Raw genomic sequence first — 21,405 nt, 5'->3', positions numbered from 1 at the left:
GCTAGTAGCAGGCCTGAGACAGGCTGAGCCCTGGGGAGGGAAGCTAGCTGTGGTGGGTCCCTGTGGCTGCTGCTCCAGGAAGGGAGTGGAGAAGGATGAATTCAAACTGGAACAGGTACAGAGAAGGGCTACTAGGATGATCCGAGGAATGGAAAACCTGTCTTATGAAAGGAGACTCAAAGAGCTTGGCTTGTTTAGCCTAACCAAAAGAAGGCTGAGGGGGAGATACGATTGCTCTCAAATATATCAGAGGATAAATACCAGGGAGGGAGAGGAATTATTTAAGCTCAGTACCAATGTAGACACAAGAACAAATGGATATAAAACTGGCCATCGGGAAGTTTAGACTTAAAATTAGACAAAGGTTTCTAACCATCAAGGGAGCGAAGTTCTGTAACAGCCTTCCAAGGGGAGCAGTGGGGGCAAAAGACATATCTGGCTTCAATGCTAAGCTTGATAAGTTTATGGAGGGGATGGTATGATAGTTGCCAAAGTTAGGCTATCCTAATTGATCTTTGACTATTAGCGGTAAATATGCCCAATGGCCTGTGATGGGATGGGATCTGAGTTACTACAGAGAATTCTTTCCTGGGTGTCTGGCTGGTGAGTCTTGCCCACAGTGTTTTCCTCAGGAATTGAAATGGGGGGGGGGTGTCAGGACCAATGAGGGGGAAACCGTGGAGGGTGAAGGTGGGCTGTATAGCACCATAGTAAAAAACTGAAAAATGTTTCATGACCATTTTATTAGATTTTAAAATCATCACACAAATTAAAGTTGGCTACTCAAGCCTTCTGTGAAGCACTACATCTACATCCTTCTTGGTTTCTTGTTATAATTTTGCACAACTCTGTTAATGAACTTCTTGAATGCAATGCATTCATCTTTGGTGGCTTCTAGTGTGTCCAGTACTTCCATTCCTTCAATTGATATGCTCATTAGTTCATTCACATGATCAGGCAGAAGGCGACTTCTTTCAAAACACAAAATTCTACTCAATGATGAAAGAGAACGCTCAACTGTAGCTGTTGTGACTGGGAGTAGCAAGAGATGAATTCCTACTTCTTTCAGCCCAGGAAACATAGCATAAAGATCAGGTCGAGCCACTAGTGATTATAAAAAAGAAATTGAAGTCAAATCTTCATTCTTTAGTCATATGATATTCCACTCTGTGTTCAAATTCTCTATTCTGTCCTGAGCACATGGCCGCCCCATTGCTGGTAGTCAGTGTTTTATAGGACAGGGATCTGTAAAAGCTACATAGAGGTTGAGTAGAATCTAGAAGTCGCTGTTGTAGGTTTTTTAAGAATCAAGTCTGTGTCCTTTTTCAGTTGTCTTAAACACTTCTTGTCCTCTTCACTTAAGGGTGAGATTCTGTGGCCTGCATTGTGCAGGAGGTCAGACTAGATGATCATAATGGTCCCTTCTGACCTTAATATCTATGAATCGCCTTCATTAGTCAACTTCTGGACTGAAGTCTTTGCTTCTTCCAATACTTTTTCAATAGATAGCTCTCTGATTGATCCAAATATAGCTTTTATTGCTGGACAAAGATCTACTACTGTTGTAGCAGATGCCTGGATGGCATTGTTTAATGACCCAGGTGGTTTCAACAGTAGACTTACAAGAGAGAGAATGGCAATAGTCTTCTCTGAACATAGTAGCAAAAGTAATCCGCCAGCCTCACTACTTAGATCCATCCCATCTTGGTAGATACTTTCCAAAGCCAGTAATAATGGCTGGAGTAATTTTAAGAAAACACCCAAGGATCACTCATGAGAAAGCCAGAGGATTTTCCCAGGTTGGACTAATTTGAACTTCAGTCCCAGTGTATCTTCTATATTTTCCAAGATATTCAGTCTTTTTGGACTCTTGCTGAAAAAAGAATATAATGAAGACATTAAATTTATAGCTTTTTAAAATGTCTTTTGAAGAGTCTGCAGCTCGTACTAGCTCTAGTTGGAGTAGATGGCCTCTGCAGTGTGTATAGGAGAGATTAGGGTTACACTTTTCGCTGAGCAAAGCTTGTGCTCCACCATGTCTTCCAGAGAAGTTTCCAGCTCCATCAATTCACAAGCAGCCATCTTTTTGGGGTCCCATTGACATGCATTTAACTCTCCTAAGATGTGGGTTGTCACAGATGCAGCCATTCTGTCTTCTATAACTTGAACATCTAGAAATGCATCCACTGACCTACCACTGACATCAAGATAACGTACACAATGACCTAATACTTGATGCCCATTTGCATTGGTGTATTCATCAGCCATGTATGCACATTTTTTGAATGGGGTGGGAGAGTTCTTCACTTTTTCAACTGTTGAGTCTTTCACTGTTGCACTACATGCGTCTACCAGTCAGTTGAGTTTCTTGCAGAAAGATAGTGAGCATTTGCTGGTCTTGTTCGGAACCAGTGTTCAACTTCAGGATGAACAAGTGACAATGTACTTAACATTGGCCTCCAGTTTGTAGTGTGTGGTATCTCTTGCTTAAATAGAAAGTATGATGCCACAGCCATGTTTGTTCGCATGAACTGTGTTGTGTCTCCAACATTCTTAATAGCCTCATTAACACTCACCGGTGTTGTCCTTGATCAGTGGAGATTCAGAGTTCAGAGGTGCTTTCACATGAGTTCATCTCCCAGGTGGGGGGCAAGAAGGCACCTTGCTCGTTCCTCCAGCTGTTCACTGTTTGCTCTGGCCACTGTTGTTCGTTGTGCCACCGTTCACTTTATCGCTCTGTTGCCAATGTCCCTGTGCCATCACCTTCTGCTGCCACCTGCCACTGTGACCTCTGCGAGTTGGTCTCTTGAGGTTCCACCAGCTCTCAGTGATTTTAGCTGAGCTCTCAGTGGAGGAACCTCGCTGCTAGGGCCATCTCTTCCACAGAAACACTGATCCACAGCAGGTCTAAGCACTTAGACCTGATCATCAGTGATTTCAGCTGTAGTGATCACTTAACAAAACAAAGACTATCTATGGAGCCTAATCAGCTCTGTCTTTAAACAGTGGAGAGGGGCAGGTTTAATAGTACTTGTGATTCAGGCAGACCACCAAACAAAACATCTGTCCCCACCCTCTCTCTCTCTCTCTCTCTCTCTCTCTCTCTCTCTCTCTCTCTCTCTCTCTCGATGCCCTCAATCAGCACAGGCTAAGTACAGTTCTACTGCCCTTTACTCGTACAATAAGAACAACAACATTTCATTACACACACACACACACAAACACACCCCCCCCCCGCATTCAAGTGATTTGTAACCCAACCCCAGCCAAAATCTATCACTTGGGCAACACAGCTCTGTTTGCTGGATACCTAGGTAGATTAGGTGTGAATGTAAATACAATCTGGTCTTGAAGCCTTTCCCCCCAGCCTATCACTAGCTGTCAGGGAGAGCTCATTTAGACTTTGCTTGCAAATCAGAATTTGAAATTATTAGGTTGGCCAACATCACTGAGATGAATGCACTGACATGGTCATAAACAGCTGTACAAGGAAGCTAGTTGATGTCCATACTTTTCAAATCTATTATACTTTTTCAGATCCACGTATTTTATCCTACACTGTATATGCTTTTAAAGTGTGTATTAATGTTTCAATTCAAATTTCCAAACAATCACTAAATTGGCAACACTGCATGTAACTAGTTCACAAAACTGGGGGTGAGGAAATCCCTGCTTGCCCACATGCTCAGGGTTTAGCTGATTGCCATATTTGGGGTCGGGAAGGAATTTTCCTCCAGGGAAGATTGGCAGAGGTCCTGGGCGGGTTTCGCCTTCCTCTGCAGCGTGAGGCACGGGTCACTTACTAGAGGATTCTCTGCACCTTGAAGTCTTTAAACTATGATTTGAGGACTTCAATAGCTCAGACATAGGTTAGGGGTTTGTTACAGGAGTAGATGGGTGAGATTCTGTGGCCTGTGTTGTGCAGGAGGTCAGACTAGACCATCATAATGGTCCCTTCTGACCTTAAAGTCTATGATTCTAGGATGGAGGCTGCCAGCAGCTGGTATGCCAGAGACCCCTCGGAGGTGTGGTCCTGCGGCGAAGGACACAGGTAAGACTGTTTTCTGTTTGAAAACTTCTGTTAAAGAAACAAACCTCTATGCTGGAGACAGGGTGTGACAGCGTGTACCTCGGAGCCAGGGAGAAGCCCAGTGCTGGTTAACACAACTAATGCACTTTACAGGGGGCTACAGCTTCAGTCTACCTGGAAGCAGAGGCAAATCCAGAAGGCAGCACCTCTCTCATTAAGCGCAGCAGGTAACATTGATGCTCTGGGAATGGCACTGGGTGGAGTCTGAGGTGTTACTGACCATCACTTGGGATTAGGGTACCTGAGGAATGTCTCTCCTTGGGATTAGGGTACCTGAGGAATGATCTAAGGCTTGCTCTCCAGGAAAGGTCCTGCTCAGGAACGTTGTCTCTGTCAGGTCCACCAGAACCCCGAAGTTAGAAGGACACAGTGTGAAAATCATAGTTTTGGAAACCATGTCTCTCAGCTTTGTTACTAGCCCCACTCAGAACCTTCAGTCACATCTGTGTAGGCCTGTCTGTCTCCAGTGCCACAGCTTGCTTTGCTTGCCAATTCCTCTATAGGATGAGCGGGTTTGTTCACATACCTTGGGACTTGCTGCTCAGATGCCTCACAACACATACTCTGCAAGCCACACATTCTCTCCCAGGGCACCATGTGGGGACAGTAACTGGCCAGCCTATGTTAGAGGAGAGCACATTCATCTCCCCACCACACAGACCCTTCCAAATACCCAAACAGGGAACTCACATCCTACTACTTCTCTTCCCTGTCTCCTCCTCCCCCATTGATCATACAGAGGAGATGTGCTTCAGGCTCCGTGTTCTCCATGGCTTTCCCCAGAGCAGTTGTCTAGGGCAGGATTGCAGACAGCAGCAGCTGCACAGATGTGGAGTGTCCTCAAGCAGCACACCCATGCTCTGGGCTGCCCCAGATGGAGCTGTTTCTCTGAAATGCGTGTTGCTAGGCAAAGATGCAGAACTAAGAACAGAGTGCTCCATGACAGGGATTTTAAAGCATTTAGTCACTTTGAACTGGAATTCTGTGGCCCTTTGACCTTCCAGTCTGGCTTTTTTTCCTGGGTAGTTGGGAAAGAGACTGGAAGATATTATTGGAGAAAGTGGGAAGTTCACAACAGTGGCTTTTTATCACATACAAGAAAGCAACATTAAAAATTGTTTTTTTCAGATTGTAAAGTAAATCACTCAGAAATTAGGAAGTGCCACAGTTAAGGCTCCCTTAATTTGTGGTATGTGAACAACCACAGCTCAGTTTCCTTGTGTGTACGCATTATGGTATAGCCTAATTACACATTTTCTACAGAACCCCTGCCTCACTCAGTGCACAGGATGGACAGGGCTAAGGAAACGAAGCTGCTCAGTTATTTGTTTGATCTTTGACATGTAATGTGTGGCTACTGCTTTGTTTACTGAACCCTCTACGAACCCTGCACAGAATATGGGAGTGTCATCCATTGGGTCTTGGGCTTTTCTGTGTTGTTGCTCATAACTGAAGGATCTCAAACAACAGATGTAACTTCTCAAAACCCCTATGAGGAGTGGGGATCTGGGTCTTACGGACAGGACACTGGCACAGGCAGATTCAGGCCAAAATTTGAAAAACTCCCCTAAGGCCTTTTCTCCACACAGATGCACCAATTTAACTAAGTTAAACCAATTTAAGCATTTCCAAACAAGGGGAACATCATCAGTTTCTAAACAGATTTAGTTCAATTGGTATAGCTTAAGTTTAGACAAGGCCTAAATTGGGTGCCAAAATTACAGAGCTTAACCTGAGACGCCCAGGCCCCTATTTTTCCAGAGTACTATATGATTTTACAAAGCCCTCTGAGGACATTAATTAATCCACAACACTGTGGCAGGAGGAGGGTAAGGATGATCTCCAAGTCACTTGCTCAAGGCCACAGAATAGGCCATTGGCAGAGGAAAGATTCAAACTCAGGGTCTCCTGAGTTCCCTGGGGCAGATCCTCAGCTGATCCAAGTTATCACAGATCCACTGATTTACATGAGGGTATGACAACTTACACCAGTTCCTGCTCATTCCTGCAGACCCTGCTGCCTGACTGCCCAGGGTGAGAGCATCTACAGCTCCCATGGATTTCAGTTGCAGTGGAGTGTTCGACCTCTGAAAATCAGGCCCTAGGTTTATTGCGTTGGACACCCAAGAAGTGAGGCAACCACAGTTATACCAATATTTTCACAGTTGGTCACTAACTGGCTTAACCAGCATCACATTCAAATTCCGTAGCAGAGGCTGAAATGGAATTCAGTTTCTCTGTAGCAGTCATCTGTCATAGCTACAAGACTATCCATTCTCTTCCTGCAATCTGTCTTGTGAACTACATACTTTCCAACTTCTGCAACAAATCAAGAAAGGGTCCTACACATAACAGCTTCCTCTATAGATAACAGCCTCCTTCACTAAATACACCGGATTTATCCCCTAAGCACCATCTGCCCTATATAAGGCGGGGATTTCTTGCCTTTAAGGGTCGGGGGGCAGTAAAAGAGGGAAGCCTTCTGTTATGTACAACTGTAATACCTGCCAAATTTCAGTTCTCCTGCAAGCCAAGGAGGCTGAGCAATTGACAGCACTCAATTTTTATAAAAAAAGACAACACTGGACAACATGTGCGTGTGTTGGTGCCACTCCCCAATCACATTTTTTGTGTAAGATTTTTTTAAAGATAGAAGTACCCGGTGCAATTAATTGTAAGTCCTCTGATGGAAAAGAATTCCCCCTCCCTCCCAAAAATATCTGCCTTCACCTAGTCCCTGCCATTTAATTGTTTAGTTAAATGTCAGTGTTCTTCCTGGTCAAGCCTACATACTGGAATGGACAGAAGTTGGTGAGGGGCTATCTGGATAGCATGGCTCCACACATACATATGCAGATGAACTTGTTAGTCTCTAAGGTGACACAAGTACTCCTGTTCTTTTTACACTATAGCTGGTTAGTGAGCTGCATGTGCTGCAGTGGACACAGCAAGTCACTAACAAATTTCAATCCTCTGTTCCCGCACAGCAGCTCATTTAAGCAACCTCAGAGGGGGGAAGAGGGGGTGTGCGCACACACCTGCGTGCCATTGTCCCACAGGTCAACAGATCTGAGTCGGGCCCACACAAAGTGAAGCTAGGATTTCATTCTCTCTGGTGAGAGAAGGTGGGATCTCCTGGATGATTACTTTAGTGCTAGACATAGTCGGATCTGTTTTACTGCACTCTGACACACGATACCGCTTGGCACATGCGAACGGCTTGGTTTAAGATTTCATTTGAACTTTTCTGCCTGCAAGGTTAACTCTACTGGAAACAGAAACATAGGATCAAAGAAATGTAGAGGTGGAAGGGACCTCTAGAGCCATGAGCCAGATTGAACATTTTCCAATCTCTCTACTGTCCAGTAACTACCCTGAATTTTTTTTTTTTAAGAGACACAAGGTGGGTGAGGTAATATCTTTTGCTGGACCAACTTCTGTTGAGAGAGAGAAGCTTTCAAGCCACACAGAGCTCTTCTTCAGCTCTGGGAAAGGTACCACACAGGTCACAGCTAAATACAAGGTGGAACAGATTGTTTAGCATAAGTAGTTAGCACATATTCTAAGGGGCAGTGGTTTTCAAACTGCAGGTCACGACCCAGTACTGGGTTGCAGAATGTAACACACTGGGTCTCGGCAGCTCTGGTCAGCACTGCCAACCAGGCTGTTAAAGGTCCCGTTGGCAGTGCTGCCCGGCTAAGGCAGGTTAGTCCCTACCTGTTGTGACACCGTGCTGTACCCGAAAGCGGCCCACAGCAGGTTCAGCTACAAGGCAGGGGGACCACAGAGCTCTGCACACTGCTCCTGCCCCGAGCACCAGCTCCACACTCCCAGTGGCCGATTTCCGGCCAATGGGAGCTGGGGGAGGGGACAGTGCCTGCATGCCTCTGCCTAGGAGCCGGACTGGCTACTGACCACTTCCAGGGCACAGCGCAGTCTGTGGTGCCAGGACAGGCAGGAAGCCTGCCTTAGCAGCCCCGCTGACCAGAAGCTGCCCAAGGAAAGCCTGCACCCCAACCCCCTGCCCCAGCCCTGAGCCCCCCCAAACCCAGAGCCCCTTCCTGCACCCCAAAACCTGCATCCCTGACCCCACCCCAGAGCCTACACCCCCACCCAGGAACCCTGACCCCAACCCCAGCCCAAAGCCCCCTCCCACACCCTGAACCCTGATTCCCAGCCCCACCCTGCAGCCCTCACCCCTGAACCCCAACCCTCTGCTCCAGCCCTGAGCCCCTCCCACACCCCAAACCCCTCATCCCAAGCTCCATTGTGTCACAGGCATCAACAATTTTCTTCAACTGGGTCGCCAGAAAAAGTCTGAAAACCACTGTTCTAAAGGATCATACAAGGTAGGAGTTGCCCATCGACACCTCTGCAGTCACAGCACAAAAGGAGGGGGTTAGTGGGCTACAGATTGTTGTAATAAGCCATAAATCTAGTGTCTATTAAGTCCATGATTTTTAGTGTCTAGCAGAGTTATGAATTTAAACTCCCAGGCTCATCTTTTGAAGTGTTGTATGGGTTTCCTTTGAGGATGAGGACTGATAGGTCAGATACAGAGTGATTGCTTTGTGAAAAGTGTTCATCGACAAGCAATAGGATATTTGTTTCTTATTTTCCTGTGTGAGTTAATCTGAGAGTGTAATAACTGTCTGGTTTCACCCACATAGTGGTTATTGGAGCATTTAGTGCACTGGATGAGGTGCACTGCCACATGCTGTGATATGCATATGCAGGATCAATGAGACTCTTGAAAGGTGAATTGTGGGGGGTCTTGATCACTGTAGCACTGGAGAGTTGTCTGAAGGTTTTCCATCTGTTGTTCTGGTGCCGCTTTGAGTGGGTGTGTCCTGGTCTGTGGGGAGCTTGCTTCTGATGATGAACTTGCCACTTGGAGAGGCTGTGGGGTGGTTTGAAGGCCAGAAGTGAGGGCTCAGGAAAGATTTCTTTCAGGATGGGGACCCCATTGAGTATGGCAGTGTTGTTTGATGATACCCCACAGGGGTTCCAGTGTGGGGTGGTAGGGGTGTGAGGTCAGAGGGGTTTTATTTCTGTATTGAAGCAGGTTCTCTCAGGCTATTTAGGTGGCCCGTTCCATGAGGCCCGTTCGTTGTTTGGTGAATGTGGTTTTAAGTGTGCTAAAGTGTATATCCCAGACTTTCTCCTCAGAGCACATTCTGCAGTATCTGAGTGTCTGACGGTAGATAACTGATTTCTTGGTGTGTTTGTGGTAGTTACTGGATCTATGAAGGTAGGTGTGGTGATCCAGGCATTTCTTGTATATGGTTGGCTGTAGGATTCCATTGTTGAAGCTGATCATGGTGTCCAGGAAGTTGATGCTAGTGTGGGAGCATTCCAGAGAGTTTAATGGACAGGTCGGTGTTGAAGTTGTGGTGGAACTCTGAGGGAGTTTGAGTTTGAGTTGATTTTGTTTGCATTTTGAGTTTAAGACCAAAAAAACAATGAAGCTATCACATACATGTTGTGATCTTAGTCTGCTTTCAAGTATTTCCTGTAATGAAGTATCCCATTTCCTACCAAATATCATGCATCAGCATTTATGTCACAAATGTGCTTACTGCTTCATGCACAGTGGTAATTAGTATGGGGCACTACTTTATCAGTAGAATACAAAGAGCTTTACAAGATTTTTTTAGTAGTATCACTCACCATTTTATGGATGGGAATATGAAGGCACGATGGGTTAAGTGACTTGGCCAAGGTCACAAAGGGAGTGTTAGAATTAGGGCTCAATGAATAGTAGGAGACATTTTCTGAACTGAAAATAATTTCTGCAAAGAGCTTATAGTGTTTGGTTTGCATCTGACAATTCAAAGTTAAGGTTACTGCAAAGGCTGGAACGAACTCTTGACAGAACACTGTACTGATACAGGAGCTGCATGTTTCAGAGACCATTCTGCATCCCTCCATCAGATGGGAGAAGCCCAAGAGCAGGACATGTTAGTGGGATTCATTCAGAGTCTGTGGCCATCACTTTATTACTGTTCGAAAGGAAGACTAAAATTCACACACACAGGTTGAACAATGCTAGAAGAGAGAGGCACAACCAATTAATAATACCTAGTTCTTATATAAAGCTTTTCATCACTAGATCTCAAAGAGCTTTATAAAGGGGGTCAGTTTCAGTCTCTTCCCACACACTGATTCTGGACCAGCTCACAGGTGCACAGCACTTGACCACTCACGATATAGCTAGTTGATATTGGCAGGTCTCTTCGGAAGAGGCCTGAAAATGTAGCACAGTCATGGACCGGGGCCTCCTTGTGCTGGGTGCTACACAAACCCAGAACAAAAAGAGAGGTCTCTGCCCTAAAAAGCTACTATCTAGAGACTATCTCATGAAGAGTTATTTATGCTTTCGGAGCGACTAATGGTCCCGCTACCTTTCCGAGATTGGGACATTGTCCAGACAACATCAGCACACCGAAATCCCCACATCCCATAATAACAAGGATGTTAAGTCCTTCCTTGAGTTGGTTTCTTAGCAAACATTTACTGACAAAGCAAACTCTTTAAGGAGCTTACAAAAGCCAAACCATCCAAGAAGGAACTTCTATAAAATAAGGAAGCGGAGCATGCTTTTCAGGAACTAAATGTATGCCCGTGTTCTCAGCCTGTTGTATTACAGCCAGATCTTTCACCTTCACTTTATAGTATATGCTGATGCAAGACATGTAGGTCCAGGAGCAATTCCTGGTCAGAAAAGCAGAGAACTTAGAAATTCATTCCATATGCTGGGTGATAGTAGCATCTCTCTGAGCTGGTCTACAATGGAAAAGAAAGGTTTCAGAGTAGCAGCTGTGTTAGTCTGTATTCGCAAAAAGAAAAGGAGTACTTGTGGCACCTTAGAGACTAACAAATTTATTTGAGCATCAGCTTTCGTGAGCTACAGCTCACTTCATCGGATGCAAGAAAGTTATCCAAGACAAGGCTAAGAGAGGTGGCATAAATATAAAGGGAAGGGTAACAACCTTTCTGTATACAGAACTATAAAATCCCTCCTGGCCAGAGGCAAAACCCTTTCACCTGTAAGGGGTTAAGAAGCTAAGATAACCTCGCTGGCACCTGACCAAAATGACCAATGAGGAGACAAGATACTTTCAAAGCTGGGGGGGAGAGGGAGAAGAAAGGGTCTGTCTGTTTGTATGATGCTTTTGCCGGGAACAGATCAGGAATGCAGCTCAGAACTCCTGTAAAAAGTTAGTAAGTAATCTAGCTAGAATTGCGTTAGATTTCTTTTGTTTAATGGCTGGTAAAATAGCTGTGCTGAATGGAATGTATATTCTTGTTCTTTTGTCTTTTCGTAACTTAAGGTTTTGCCTAGAAGGATTTTGAATCTGATTACCCTGTAAGGTATTTACCATCCGGATTTTTACAGAGGTGATTCTTTTACTTTTTCGTTAATTAAAAGTCTTCTTTTAAGAACCTGATTGCTTTTTCATTGTTCTTAAGATCCAAGGGTTTGGGTCTGTGTTCACCTGTACAAATTGGTGAGGATTTTTATCAAGCCTTCCCCAGGAAAGGGAGTGTAGGGCTTGGGGGGAAGATGTCTCCAAGTGGGCTCTTTCCCTGATCTTTGTTTAACACGCTTGGTGGTGGCAGCATAGGGTTCAAGGACAAGGCAAAGTTTGTACCTTGAGGAAGTTTTTAACCTAAGCTGGTAAGAATAAGCTTAGGGGGTCTTTCATGCAGGTCCCCACATCTGTACCCTGAGTTCAGAGTGGGGAAGAAACCTTGACAAGGGGCTAGATCCATAAAGGGACAATGCCAAGTGCCAACTCCTATGCACCCTGCCACATACTGGTATTGTCAGCCCTGAGTTAGGCGCCCAAATTCCTCACACAAAGCACAGGGAGAGTTTGTTTATTTCTACGCTGCCACCAGTGGTGGCAGCATGTAGAGTATGCATAACTACCTGCTGCAGTGAAAAGTGGGCTGCATCCACACTGTGGTGTGTAGCTACAAGCAGCAGTGAAAGGCTCTCACAGGAGGGAAGCAGCAGGGAGCCGCTGGAGCCTTTCCCCACTGCCAGAGTCTTTCCCTATGGTGGGGAAAGGCTCTGGCAGTGGGACACTATACTTATAAAAATAGCAGTGTAGGCAGGGGAAGCACTGCTTGGGCACGTGCAGAGCAGTGTAGGGTATGTACCCTAAGGGTTCAGATGTGTCTTTAATCTCCTCGCCTAAGCAGTGCCTCACCATCTACATTGCTATATATACCCATGGTAGTTGGTGTGCCACCTATGTACTCTACATGCCACTGTAAGGCGTGCTCAGTGTGGATGTATCCTTGGGCACCTTTCAGGAGCCAGCACACTGAGTGGGAATCTGTCTAAGCCAGCCAGGAGTGACATGCAGAGAAAAGCGTTGGGACTTCAATCCCAGGTGCTTAAGTGCCTGCCTGACAGGCTGGAAGGAGACCCCTATCTCTGTCCAGGATTCTTAGCCATGAACCCTCTCCTGCAGTAAGAAATCTCAGCCAGATCAGCCTTTTCTCACAAACGAGAAAGGGGAACCCCACCCCGTTACAACCAATAGCCCAGTGCTAGGGCACTCATCTGGGATGTGGGAAACCCATATTCAAATCCCTGCTCTGGCTGATTTGGAGCAGGATTGGAACTTGACTGTACCGCGTCCCAGGTGAGTGCCCTGACCAGCGGGCTACAGATTCAAACTCTTTCTTGCTCTTGCGCAATGAATATTTATAGAGTCGAACAGCTTCAACCAGAGAAACAGAGCACCACCCCAAAATATCCAATAGCCTGGCAATCAGGGGGCTCACCTGGGAGATAGGAGACCTGGGTCCAAGTCAGCCAGAGCAGGGATTTGAATCTGGGTCCTACTACCCAACTGAGTGCTCTAACCATTGAGCTACTGGATATTCTGGGGACACACCCACCCACCCAAATATTCCCAATCTCTGAGGCCTGGTCCAGGTCTAGCCCTTCTTAATACTGCAAATCACTTGGCTTTGGCAATGAGTAAGTTAACTCCCAAATAAATATATTTTACCAGTTTAAAATGTGCTCCCTTTAAGTTTCCTGTGACACTCCCTTGTTCTTGTATTGTAAGAAAGGTCAGAGACTACCCAGGTTATGTATTTGCTTATTCATTTCCTCTAAAGTAAGCAGTCCTTCCCAGTCCCTACTCATGTAGAAGTCTGCATGCATCTAATCATTTTCACCACCTTACGCCCCTTCTAATTCTCTGGAGCGAGGGTGTGGAGAACTGCATGCAGCGTTCCAGGTGAAGGGACACCCCTGATTTATATATAATGGCATTGTACTGTCAGTGTTATCTATTCCTTTCTTTAAAACATAACATCTAGTTTGCTTTTTTAACTACCACTGTGAAGTTACCCGAAGTTTTCCTTAACATGGCCACAGTGATGCCCAGGGAGTTTGCCTGAGTGCCTACAGTTAATTAAGAACCCAGAAGCGTAGATCAGTAATTCAGATATGCATTACCTAGCATGTGTCAATATTGCATTCTGTCTACTATTTTGCTGTTCACTCACCTAACTTCTTAGGTCCTTCTGAAGTTCCTTAGTCTTATCTAGATTGGACTAACCTAAATAGCGGTCATTTACAAGGGATACAGCATCATGGCTCACTCCCTTTTCAATCTTGTTAGGGCACAGTCTTTAATTACATGATTGCAAACTATTTACTCCCCACAGTACCTTGCTTTATTCAGGCTCTGACCCTGCACTACAGAAGACAAGGGAATTTTGCCATCAACTTCAATGGGAGCCAGGTCAAGCCCTCAGTGCACAGGATGGACAGTGCCTAGGGAATGAATCAGGGCTGTATAATGAGGGAGACTGTTGGCTGTAGGATCCCTGCCTCATTTGTTGCAGAAATAAGGTGTGTTGGGAAGGAGGCAGGTGATTTCAGGGAGAAAGGATGGTTGTGTGGTTAGGGCAGTTGCATGCCATCAGCAGCATTGGATTCTCTCTTTGCCACAGAGTTCCTGTGTGATGCTGGACAATCCATTTAAACCAAAGTTTTCCCAAGTGGTCACTAATTGTGTGTGCCTCATTTTCTTAGGTGCCCAACTTGAGGCCTAACTTGCAGAAATGAGAAGCACTCGCAGCTGCAAAAGTCGACTGACTGGAGCTGTGCTTTGAACATACAAAGTTCTCTGGGAAAAAAAACCAGGCCCGAGGCACCTCATGTTGGCACCCAAAAAAAAACAAACAAACCATCCCCACCAAATCAATGAATGATTTATACATCATTTCTATTTCCAGCTCCCAGCTATAGACGGAGGATAATACCACCCCCTCACCAGAGTGGTGGTAAGAATAAATTCATTAATGTTCACACTGTATTCAGATACTGTGGAGACAGCCACCATAAAAATGAAGAAATTAATTCTGTATTCAGGTCTGGTTTTGGAGGGTGTGCAATATATCCAGCCTGAGATCATACTGAATGATGGGAATAATAAATACTGAACAGCTAGCCACTCTGTGAGCACCATCTGTCCTGTGCACTCGGTGAGGCAGCAGTCTTGTGGAAATAACAGCATGTGATCATGTAATTAGAGACTGCATCATAACACAAACTGTGCAGAGTAGGGCGCCCAGGCAACCCTAATTCTGACACTTCCCAACTTTTGAGCTCCTGACTGTCCAATCTTCATGCTCTTTTGATTTTTCTGTATATAATTGGTAGATATTTACTGCCGCCAACCCCAGAATCCTTGGGGCACCGTTAGCCTTTTGCCATGCTGAAAACTGACCACTGACCGTGTCTCTTCACTAGAAAATAGGTGTGTTCTTAACTCACGTTAAAATCCCAGTGAAAGCAAGCAAGTCTGTAGTCTTCACGTGAATTAAAGTTTACCTTGACGTGCTACTGTGTGAAAACTACCAACAGCCTTGTCTTCACTAAGAGTTACCTCAAGTTAGCTATCTTGAGTTAGCTAGCACAGGTGACACATCTTTTTTCCTAGTGAGGAAAAGGCTTTATTCCTACTGCTTTAGCCCGTTTCTAATCCAGGACAGTAGTTTACATCTCTCTCCTCATGACTACCTAGGCTATGTCAACACCCCTTTTTAGCAGTAAAATTATAGTGAGATGATCACACACACACTCCCTGTGAAATCTTAGTGGAGACAAGGCACAGGTAGTTAACTGAAGTCAATACTGTCTCCCCCTCCACCAACAGTTGACTTTACCTACCTATACTGCAGTAAACCAAGGGCATGTCTTCACTAGCAACGTTAAAGCGCTGAGTAGCGGCATAGCACTAGGAGAGAGTTCTCCCAGCGCTATAAAAAAAACAACCCACCTCCCCGAGGGGAATAGCTACCAGCGCTGGTGCACTGTCTACACTGGCACTTTACAGCACTGAAACTTGCAGCACTCGGGGGGGTGGGATGTTTACCTGAGCGAGAAAGTTGCAGCGCTGTAAAGTACCAGTGTAGATAAGCCCAGACAGAGGACCTTGTCTCCATGAGGGATTTTACAGCAAGATAACCATCTGAAGTCAGCTCAACCTGTAAAACCACAGGTGTTTTGACAATGAAGACCTATCCCTAGTCTTCTTACTAGCGACTGTGAAGAACTGTCAAAGACTTTTTTTCACAGTCCAAATACATTAGAGCAATCAGTTCTCCTTTATCCAGTAAAGATAAAGTTGAAAGAATGCTAGTATATTGCAAAGGCATGACTTTCCTTTATTTTAGTTATCACACCAAGGAAGCCTCACAGATCTGTAATTCTCCGGTCTCCCCTAATTCATTTTCTTCCCACATTATAGAATGAAAATATTATACCTATTTCTCTGGTATAGTAACTGTTTTAAATGAGACTGCAAATATTTGGTAGCTGCTCAGCCACTTCATTCTTAAATTCATTCAGAACTCTGGCATGTATTATCTGGTTTTGATGACTTGTTATTCTGCTATTTATGACTTTGTTCCAATACCTCCTTTTGACACTTCATTCTCTTAGTATCTCTTTATTACCCAAAAAGTATAGGTTTGAGGTAGGTACCTCTAGCATCCTGTGTGGCAAAGACTGATGCAACTTGTCCTCTCTGCACTGTTCTTATCCCACTTAAGTGCTTCTTCACTCCCTGTGATCTGTCTTAAAATTCTCACAAGATTCCTGCTTCGAATGCATGAGTTTGTTTTATGTATAAACAATTGCTCTTCAAATTCCCTCATCACCTAATTTTCAACTTGTATTTTTACTCCTGTAAAATGTAGCAAACAATTACTTTCTTTCCAGTGAATTAAGACAATTGTTTGCCAAATTCTACTCGCCCCTTCATAATATTCATAGGTTGCAAAGATGAGATTTAATGCATAATTTGGCCTGCAGGGTATTGATTAGAGTCTGGACACGTGAGAAGCAGAGAACCGAGTGTCAGTCTCAGAGCCCAGGCTGAGTTTGTAAGGATTGCAGATGTTTTTACCTGTAAGCAGAGCAATTCTGACAGTCATTGAGAGACAAATGACCAGAACATCATGATACTTTTCACTCTTCTGACAAGAGCATTTAAGGAGCAATTGCTGGACACAATCAGATTTCCAACCCACTAACCCAGTGTCTAAGCTGCCATTTTTTGGCAAGACTCAAGACACTATTAAAGAGCCAACTCCAGTAGTAGCTGCTTTCACCCATGTACTGGAGCCCTCTCCCACGGGCTGTAGAGTGGGACACAGCTCTTTGATCACACTGATCTCCTCAGCCATGGGCAGCAGGCACATCTCTGTGCTCATTACTGGACATATGTACAACATTTGATACTGTGAATCACAGGTTACTACTATGCAACTTTAGGGACTTTGTGGCATACATGTATCACTCCACCATATAGTGGGCCCAAGCTACCAAAGGAATCTCCTCCTCTCCATCACAGAAGCCTTGCAAGAAAACTGCACCCCTCAGGTACAATGGAGCTGTCATAACAAGACTAGGGTGACCAGAGAGCAAGTGTGAAAAATCAGGACACGGAGTGGTGGGTAATTGGTGCCTATAGAAGGCAAAGCCCCAAATATCAAGACTGTCCCTATAAAATCAGGACATTCTAAACAAGAATGAGATTCCAGAGAGCAGGAGGGAGAGCTTATTCCAGATACAAATCCAACCTCCTGCTCCTCAGCTTTCCACCAGCAATAAAACCAGAACACCACTCACAGGAGTTACCCCTCCCAACCTGAGACTGAAGCAGAGGGCAGCAACAATGCACTTGCTTCTCTTCTCATAAGGAGCACAGATTCCAGGGTTATGTATAGGAGGCAGATTGGGTACCTCAGTTTGCAAAGTCAGCCCTCAGTTTGTGTAAGCAGTTTGCCCAGTCACCCAGGAAATCTGTGACAGAGCTAGGATTGTCACACCAAATACAAGCTCATTCTTCCTCTCTTGAGGATCACTGCCAGCCCGTGCCCTCGCGTCTCCTAAGTGCAAAGCTATGTGTTGTTCCAAAGGACTATTCTATCATTCAGAAACAAGTGCCTCATTGGAATAATGCCTCTCCACTGTGGGCCCTAAAGTGTCATTCTTTTTATCGATTTATAAGTCATCCATCAAAGTATATTACTAGGTGCTTATACAAGAGTTACAACAAACCTTCCCAAGTTCCACACAAACTCAGCAACTGTTTGGGGGTCAGGGGAATGGGGAAAGGGACCCACTTTAAGTAGAAGAGAAGCACTGGGCTTTTTGGCTTTTCTGCCATTACATTTCCCATTACAGATAGAAGAAGCATGCTACTGCTCTTCTGCTTCCTACAATATTCATTGCTATTGCCCACTGATGCCATTTGTGTTTCTGTGTTAGTTACCTGGGTGTAATGCACAGTGTGAGCTCACCCGCACTTCAGGGCAAGCCTTGATAATAGCATTCCCTACCGATAGTACCTAAACTGGCTGCCAGAATGGCTGGCAGTTACACAAACACACTCAGGGAAATTCACAAGGGGAGAGGCGAAATGACCCAACGCCACACATAGGGCACACACGCATCTGACCATCTGGATTACCCATTCCCAGAAAGGGTCCCAGCACTCAGTCCTACACACCAGCCCGGCTTTCTTCAGCTGGTCTTAGCCCCAATCTTGCACCTGGGCCAGTTACCAAGGGAACTTCCCTAGGGGACAGGCTCCGACTGTACCCTGGCTAGTCCGGGCTGGGCTGGGAGGGCACAGGTGCCCTAGAGGAGACAAAGCACTGGGGTTTGGCCAGCACTGACCCTGGATCCGACACGTGGGTGCTCCTCTAAGGGCGGCCCTCTCCACCGCGGGAGCCTTGGCTGCTGCCCCACGTGCCAGGGACCCGACAGGCGGCAGTCCCTGCGCCCAGCGTCTTTTGAGCTGCGCCAAGCTGCAGCTGCGGGGCGCAAGGAGCTTCAGGGCCAACGCCAGGCCTCCCCCGCAGCCACAGCGCCCGCCCGCGGGGCCCCCGGCGCCTTCCCTAGCCCACCCCCGCTGCCCCCACCGGCCTAGCCTGCAGCCCCGCTCTTAGACACCTCCAGCCCGGCACCCAACCCCTTCCCCGGCCCCCAGCCCGGCTCCGCAGCCCAGTTACCCCCGCCCCGCGCTGCTCGGACCCAGCCCAGCGTCGGGGCCGGGGCTCCCGCCAAGCCTAGCGCCCAGACCCCGGCCGGCCCCCACCTGTTCTCTGGCCGGATGCTGAGCAGGTAGCTGCGGCTGTCGGGCCGGGCGCTCCAGCCGGGGCCCTCGCCCTCCTCGTTCTCCGCCCCGGGGCCGGGGGAGCTGCTGGGGCTGTAGAGCGAGTAGCGCCCGTTGCCCGAGTAGGAGCGGCTCAGGGGTCTCCGGCGGGAGCCCATCTCCACCCGGCGGCGCCCGCCCTCCCGGAGCCCGGACGACAGGGGGACTGCGCGTCCCGGGGCGCACTGGGGGAGCGGGCTGCCCGCGGGGCGGTCCCCGACCTATCCTGCGCCCCCGGCTCCCTGGGTAGCGCCCGCCCTGCTCCATCAGCGGCTATTTTTAGGCACCAGCGCTTCTGTCAGCATTTCCAGGCCCCGGGCGCCGCGCCTCATCGCACATGGGGCTGTCACTCACTCGGAGCCGGACAGCCTGGGGCACCCCGCAGCCGGGTTCCGGCACCGGGACCTCCCAAACCGAGCACCTGCAGCCCCGAACTGGGACATTGGGCACCAGGACCCCACGCTCGGGATCCCCGCACTGGGACACTGGGCACAAGGACCCCTGCACCGTGACCTCCCGCACTGGACACGGGGATCCCCATACTTGGACACTGGGCACAAGGACCGCCGGGAACCCCGGCTCCAGAACCCGCCCCCCACCCACCCCCCCAGACTAGGAACCTTTCAGGCAGGCCATCGGGAGCCACCTTACCATGATCCCCTCACATCCAGGACCAAGTCCCTCTCAAACCTCAGCATGCCACTGGGACCCCCAGCCACTTCATCACAACCTCCTCTTCCCAGCCCCATTCCCCCCAGGCACCATGACTCCCCTCCTTTGCCACAGCACTGGGGTCCCCCCCAGGCACATACTCCAAGCCCTGCTTGGGTGCCAGGCTCCACGCACACTCCTCTAACTGCCTGGACACCAATATCCTCCTCCCATCCCAGCCGTGGGAACTGGGACCCCTCCGTACCCAGGCACTGCTTTCGACCACCTCCTGTCCCTCTCCTTGTCTGCGCCCCAGGATTCCTTTCTCCTTCGCCCATCCCTCCCTTCACCAGGGCCACAGGATCACCCTACTCCCCCTCTCTGCTCCCCAGCACTGGGGATCTCCCATGACTCTCCCGCTGTAATAAGGGTATAAGGCTGAATTGTATTGTCTGGTCCCAGCCACATGACCTGGTTGGAGTGACAAGGTTATTACCCCATCACATGACGGGGTCAGGGTCCATTGTCTTCCACGGTTCCTGTTACATCTATCAAATGAGGCTAAAGCCTCATGCCAGCTAACCCAGCCCCAGTTAGCCGGCCAATGACTGCTCTTTCTGACAGGTTTCAGCGTAGCAGCCATGTTAGTCTGTATCCGCAAAAAGAAAAAGGACTATTAGTCTCTAAGGTGCCACAAGTACTCCTTTTCTTTTTGCTCTCTCTCAGCCTCCCTGGATTTCTGACCTCCAGGCCACTTCTCAAAACAGTGCCTTCTGCAGCAGGTTGTAGGGATTTCCCTACACCCCAGGAATTTCCCCAAATAGCCCCCCCCCCCCAGTGGTCAATTAGTAGTTATGCAGTGTTGCCAATTTAGTCATTGGAAATTTGAAATGAAAATGAAACATTAATACACACTTTAAAATATATATATATACATAGTATATGATAAAGTAGGTGTACCTGAAAAAGTGTAATAGGTTTGAAAGTATGAACAAAGACTAGCTTCTTCACCCAGCTCTTGTTTTTTCTGACAGTGTTGGCACATTTGTTTTGGCAATGTTGGCCAACCTTATAATTTCAAATTATGATTTGTAAGCAAGGTCTGAATGAGCTCTCTCTCCTGACAGCTAGTGATGAGCCAGGGGAGTGGGGGAAGGCTTCAGGACCAGACTGTATTTACATGAACTCACCTACTCGTCCTAGATATCCAGCAGACAGAACTGTGCTGCCCAGGTGATCAATTTTGGCTGGTGTTGGGATACAAATCATTTTAGTATTGAATGTGGGGGGGGGGGGGTGTCATGAAATGTTGTTATCCTTATTGTAGGAGTAAAGGGCAGCAGAACTGTACTTAGCCTGTCCTGATTGAGAGGTGTCACCCTCAATTCTTAATTTTTGCCAGGGCAGAGCCCCGGCACCTCTAGGCTTGTCAGTTCATAGCCCTGAGACCTGTGGGCTTGCCACATCAGTTTTGCAAGTAAAAAACTTGCTTGAGCCCTGTCACCTCTTTCATTACAAATTAAGCACTGGTCACCCTCAGCTGAACTGCACTTGCTAAGCAAGGGGTTTGGATGGCAGATCCCAGTGGAAAGAGATGGGGGGACAGGACAGGGGTTTTGCTTGGTGGCGTGGTCTGTGCCGAAGAGTCACAGGCACTATTTGACTTGCTCCTCTCCCCTATGTAAAGATAGAGCTTATTAGACTCTTTTGAGAGTCTTTTTTATTTTGTTAAGTGGTCACTAGAGCTGAAATCACTAATAATCAGGTCTAAGTGCTTAGACCTCCTGCAGGACAGCATGTCTGTGGAAAAGACAGCCCAGCCTGCACTCGCTGTGAGGTTCCCCCACTGAGAGCTGAAATCACTGAGAGCTGGGTGGAACCTCAAGAGACCGACTCACAGAGGTCACAGTGGCAGCAGAAGGAGATGGCACAAGGCCAGCGGCAATGGAGTGGTGGAGT

The 21,405-nt window shown here is 47.1% G+C and overlaps 1 protein-coding gene across 1 annotated transcript in view; it reads right to left on the bottom strand.

Moving 5' to 3' along the window:
- ALPK3 (alpha kinase 3) overlaps nt 1-19,016 on the bottom strand; it is an 87,828-nt gene extending 68,812 nt beyond the window's left edge. The window contains exon 1 of the mRNA XM_043523944.1: nt 18,739-19,016. Coding sequence (XP_043379879.1) covers nt 18,739-18,914 — 176 coding nt within the window. The 5' untranslated portion in view covers nt 18,915-19,016. The remainder of the gene's footprint in view (nt 1-18,738) is intronic.
- Between the last annotated feature and the right edge of the window lie 2,389 nt (nt 19,017-21,405).

The sequence above is a fragment of the Chelonia mydas genome, chromosome 10 (assembly GCF_015237465.2).
Source record: "Chelonia mydas isolate rCheMyd1 chromosome 10, rCheMyd1.pri.v2, whole genome shotgun sequence".
NCBI lineage: Eukaryota > Metazoa > Chordata > Testudines > Cheloniidae > Chelonia > Chelonia mydas.
Note: the sequence above shows the minus strand (reverse complement) of the source record. Positions and strands in the feature narration are given on the sequence as shown.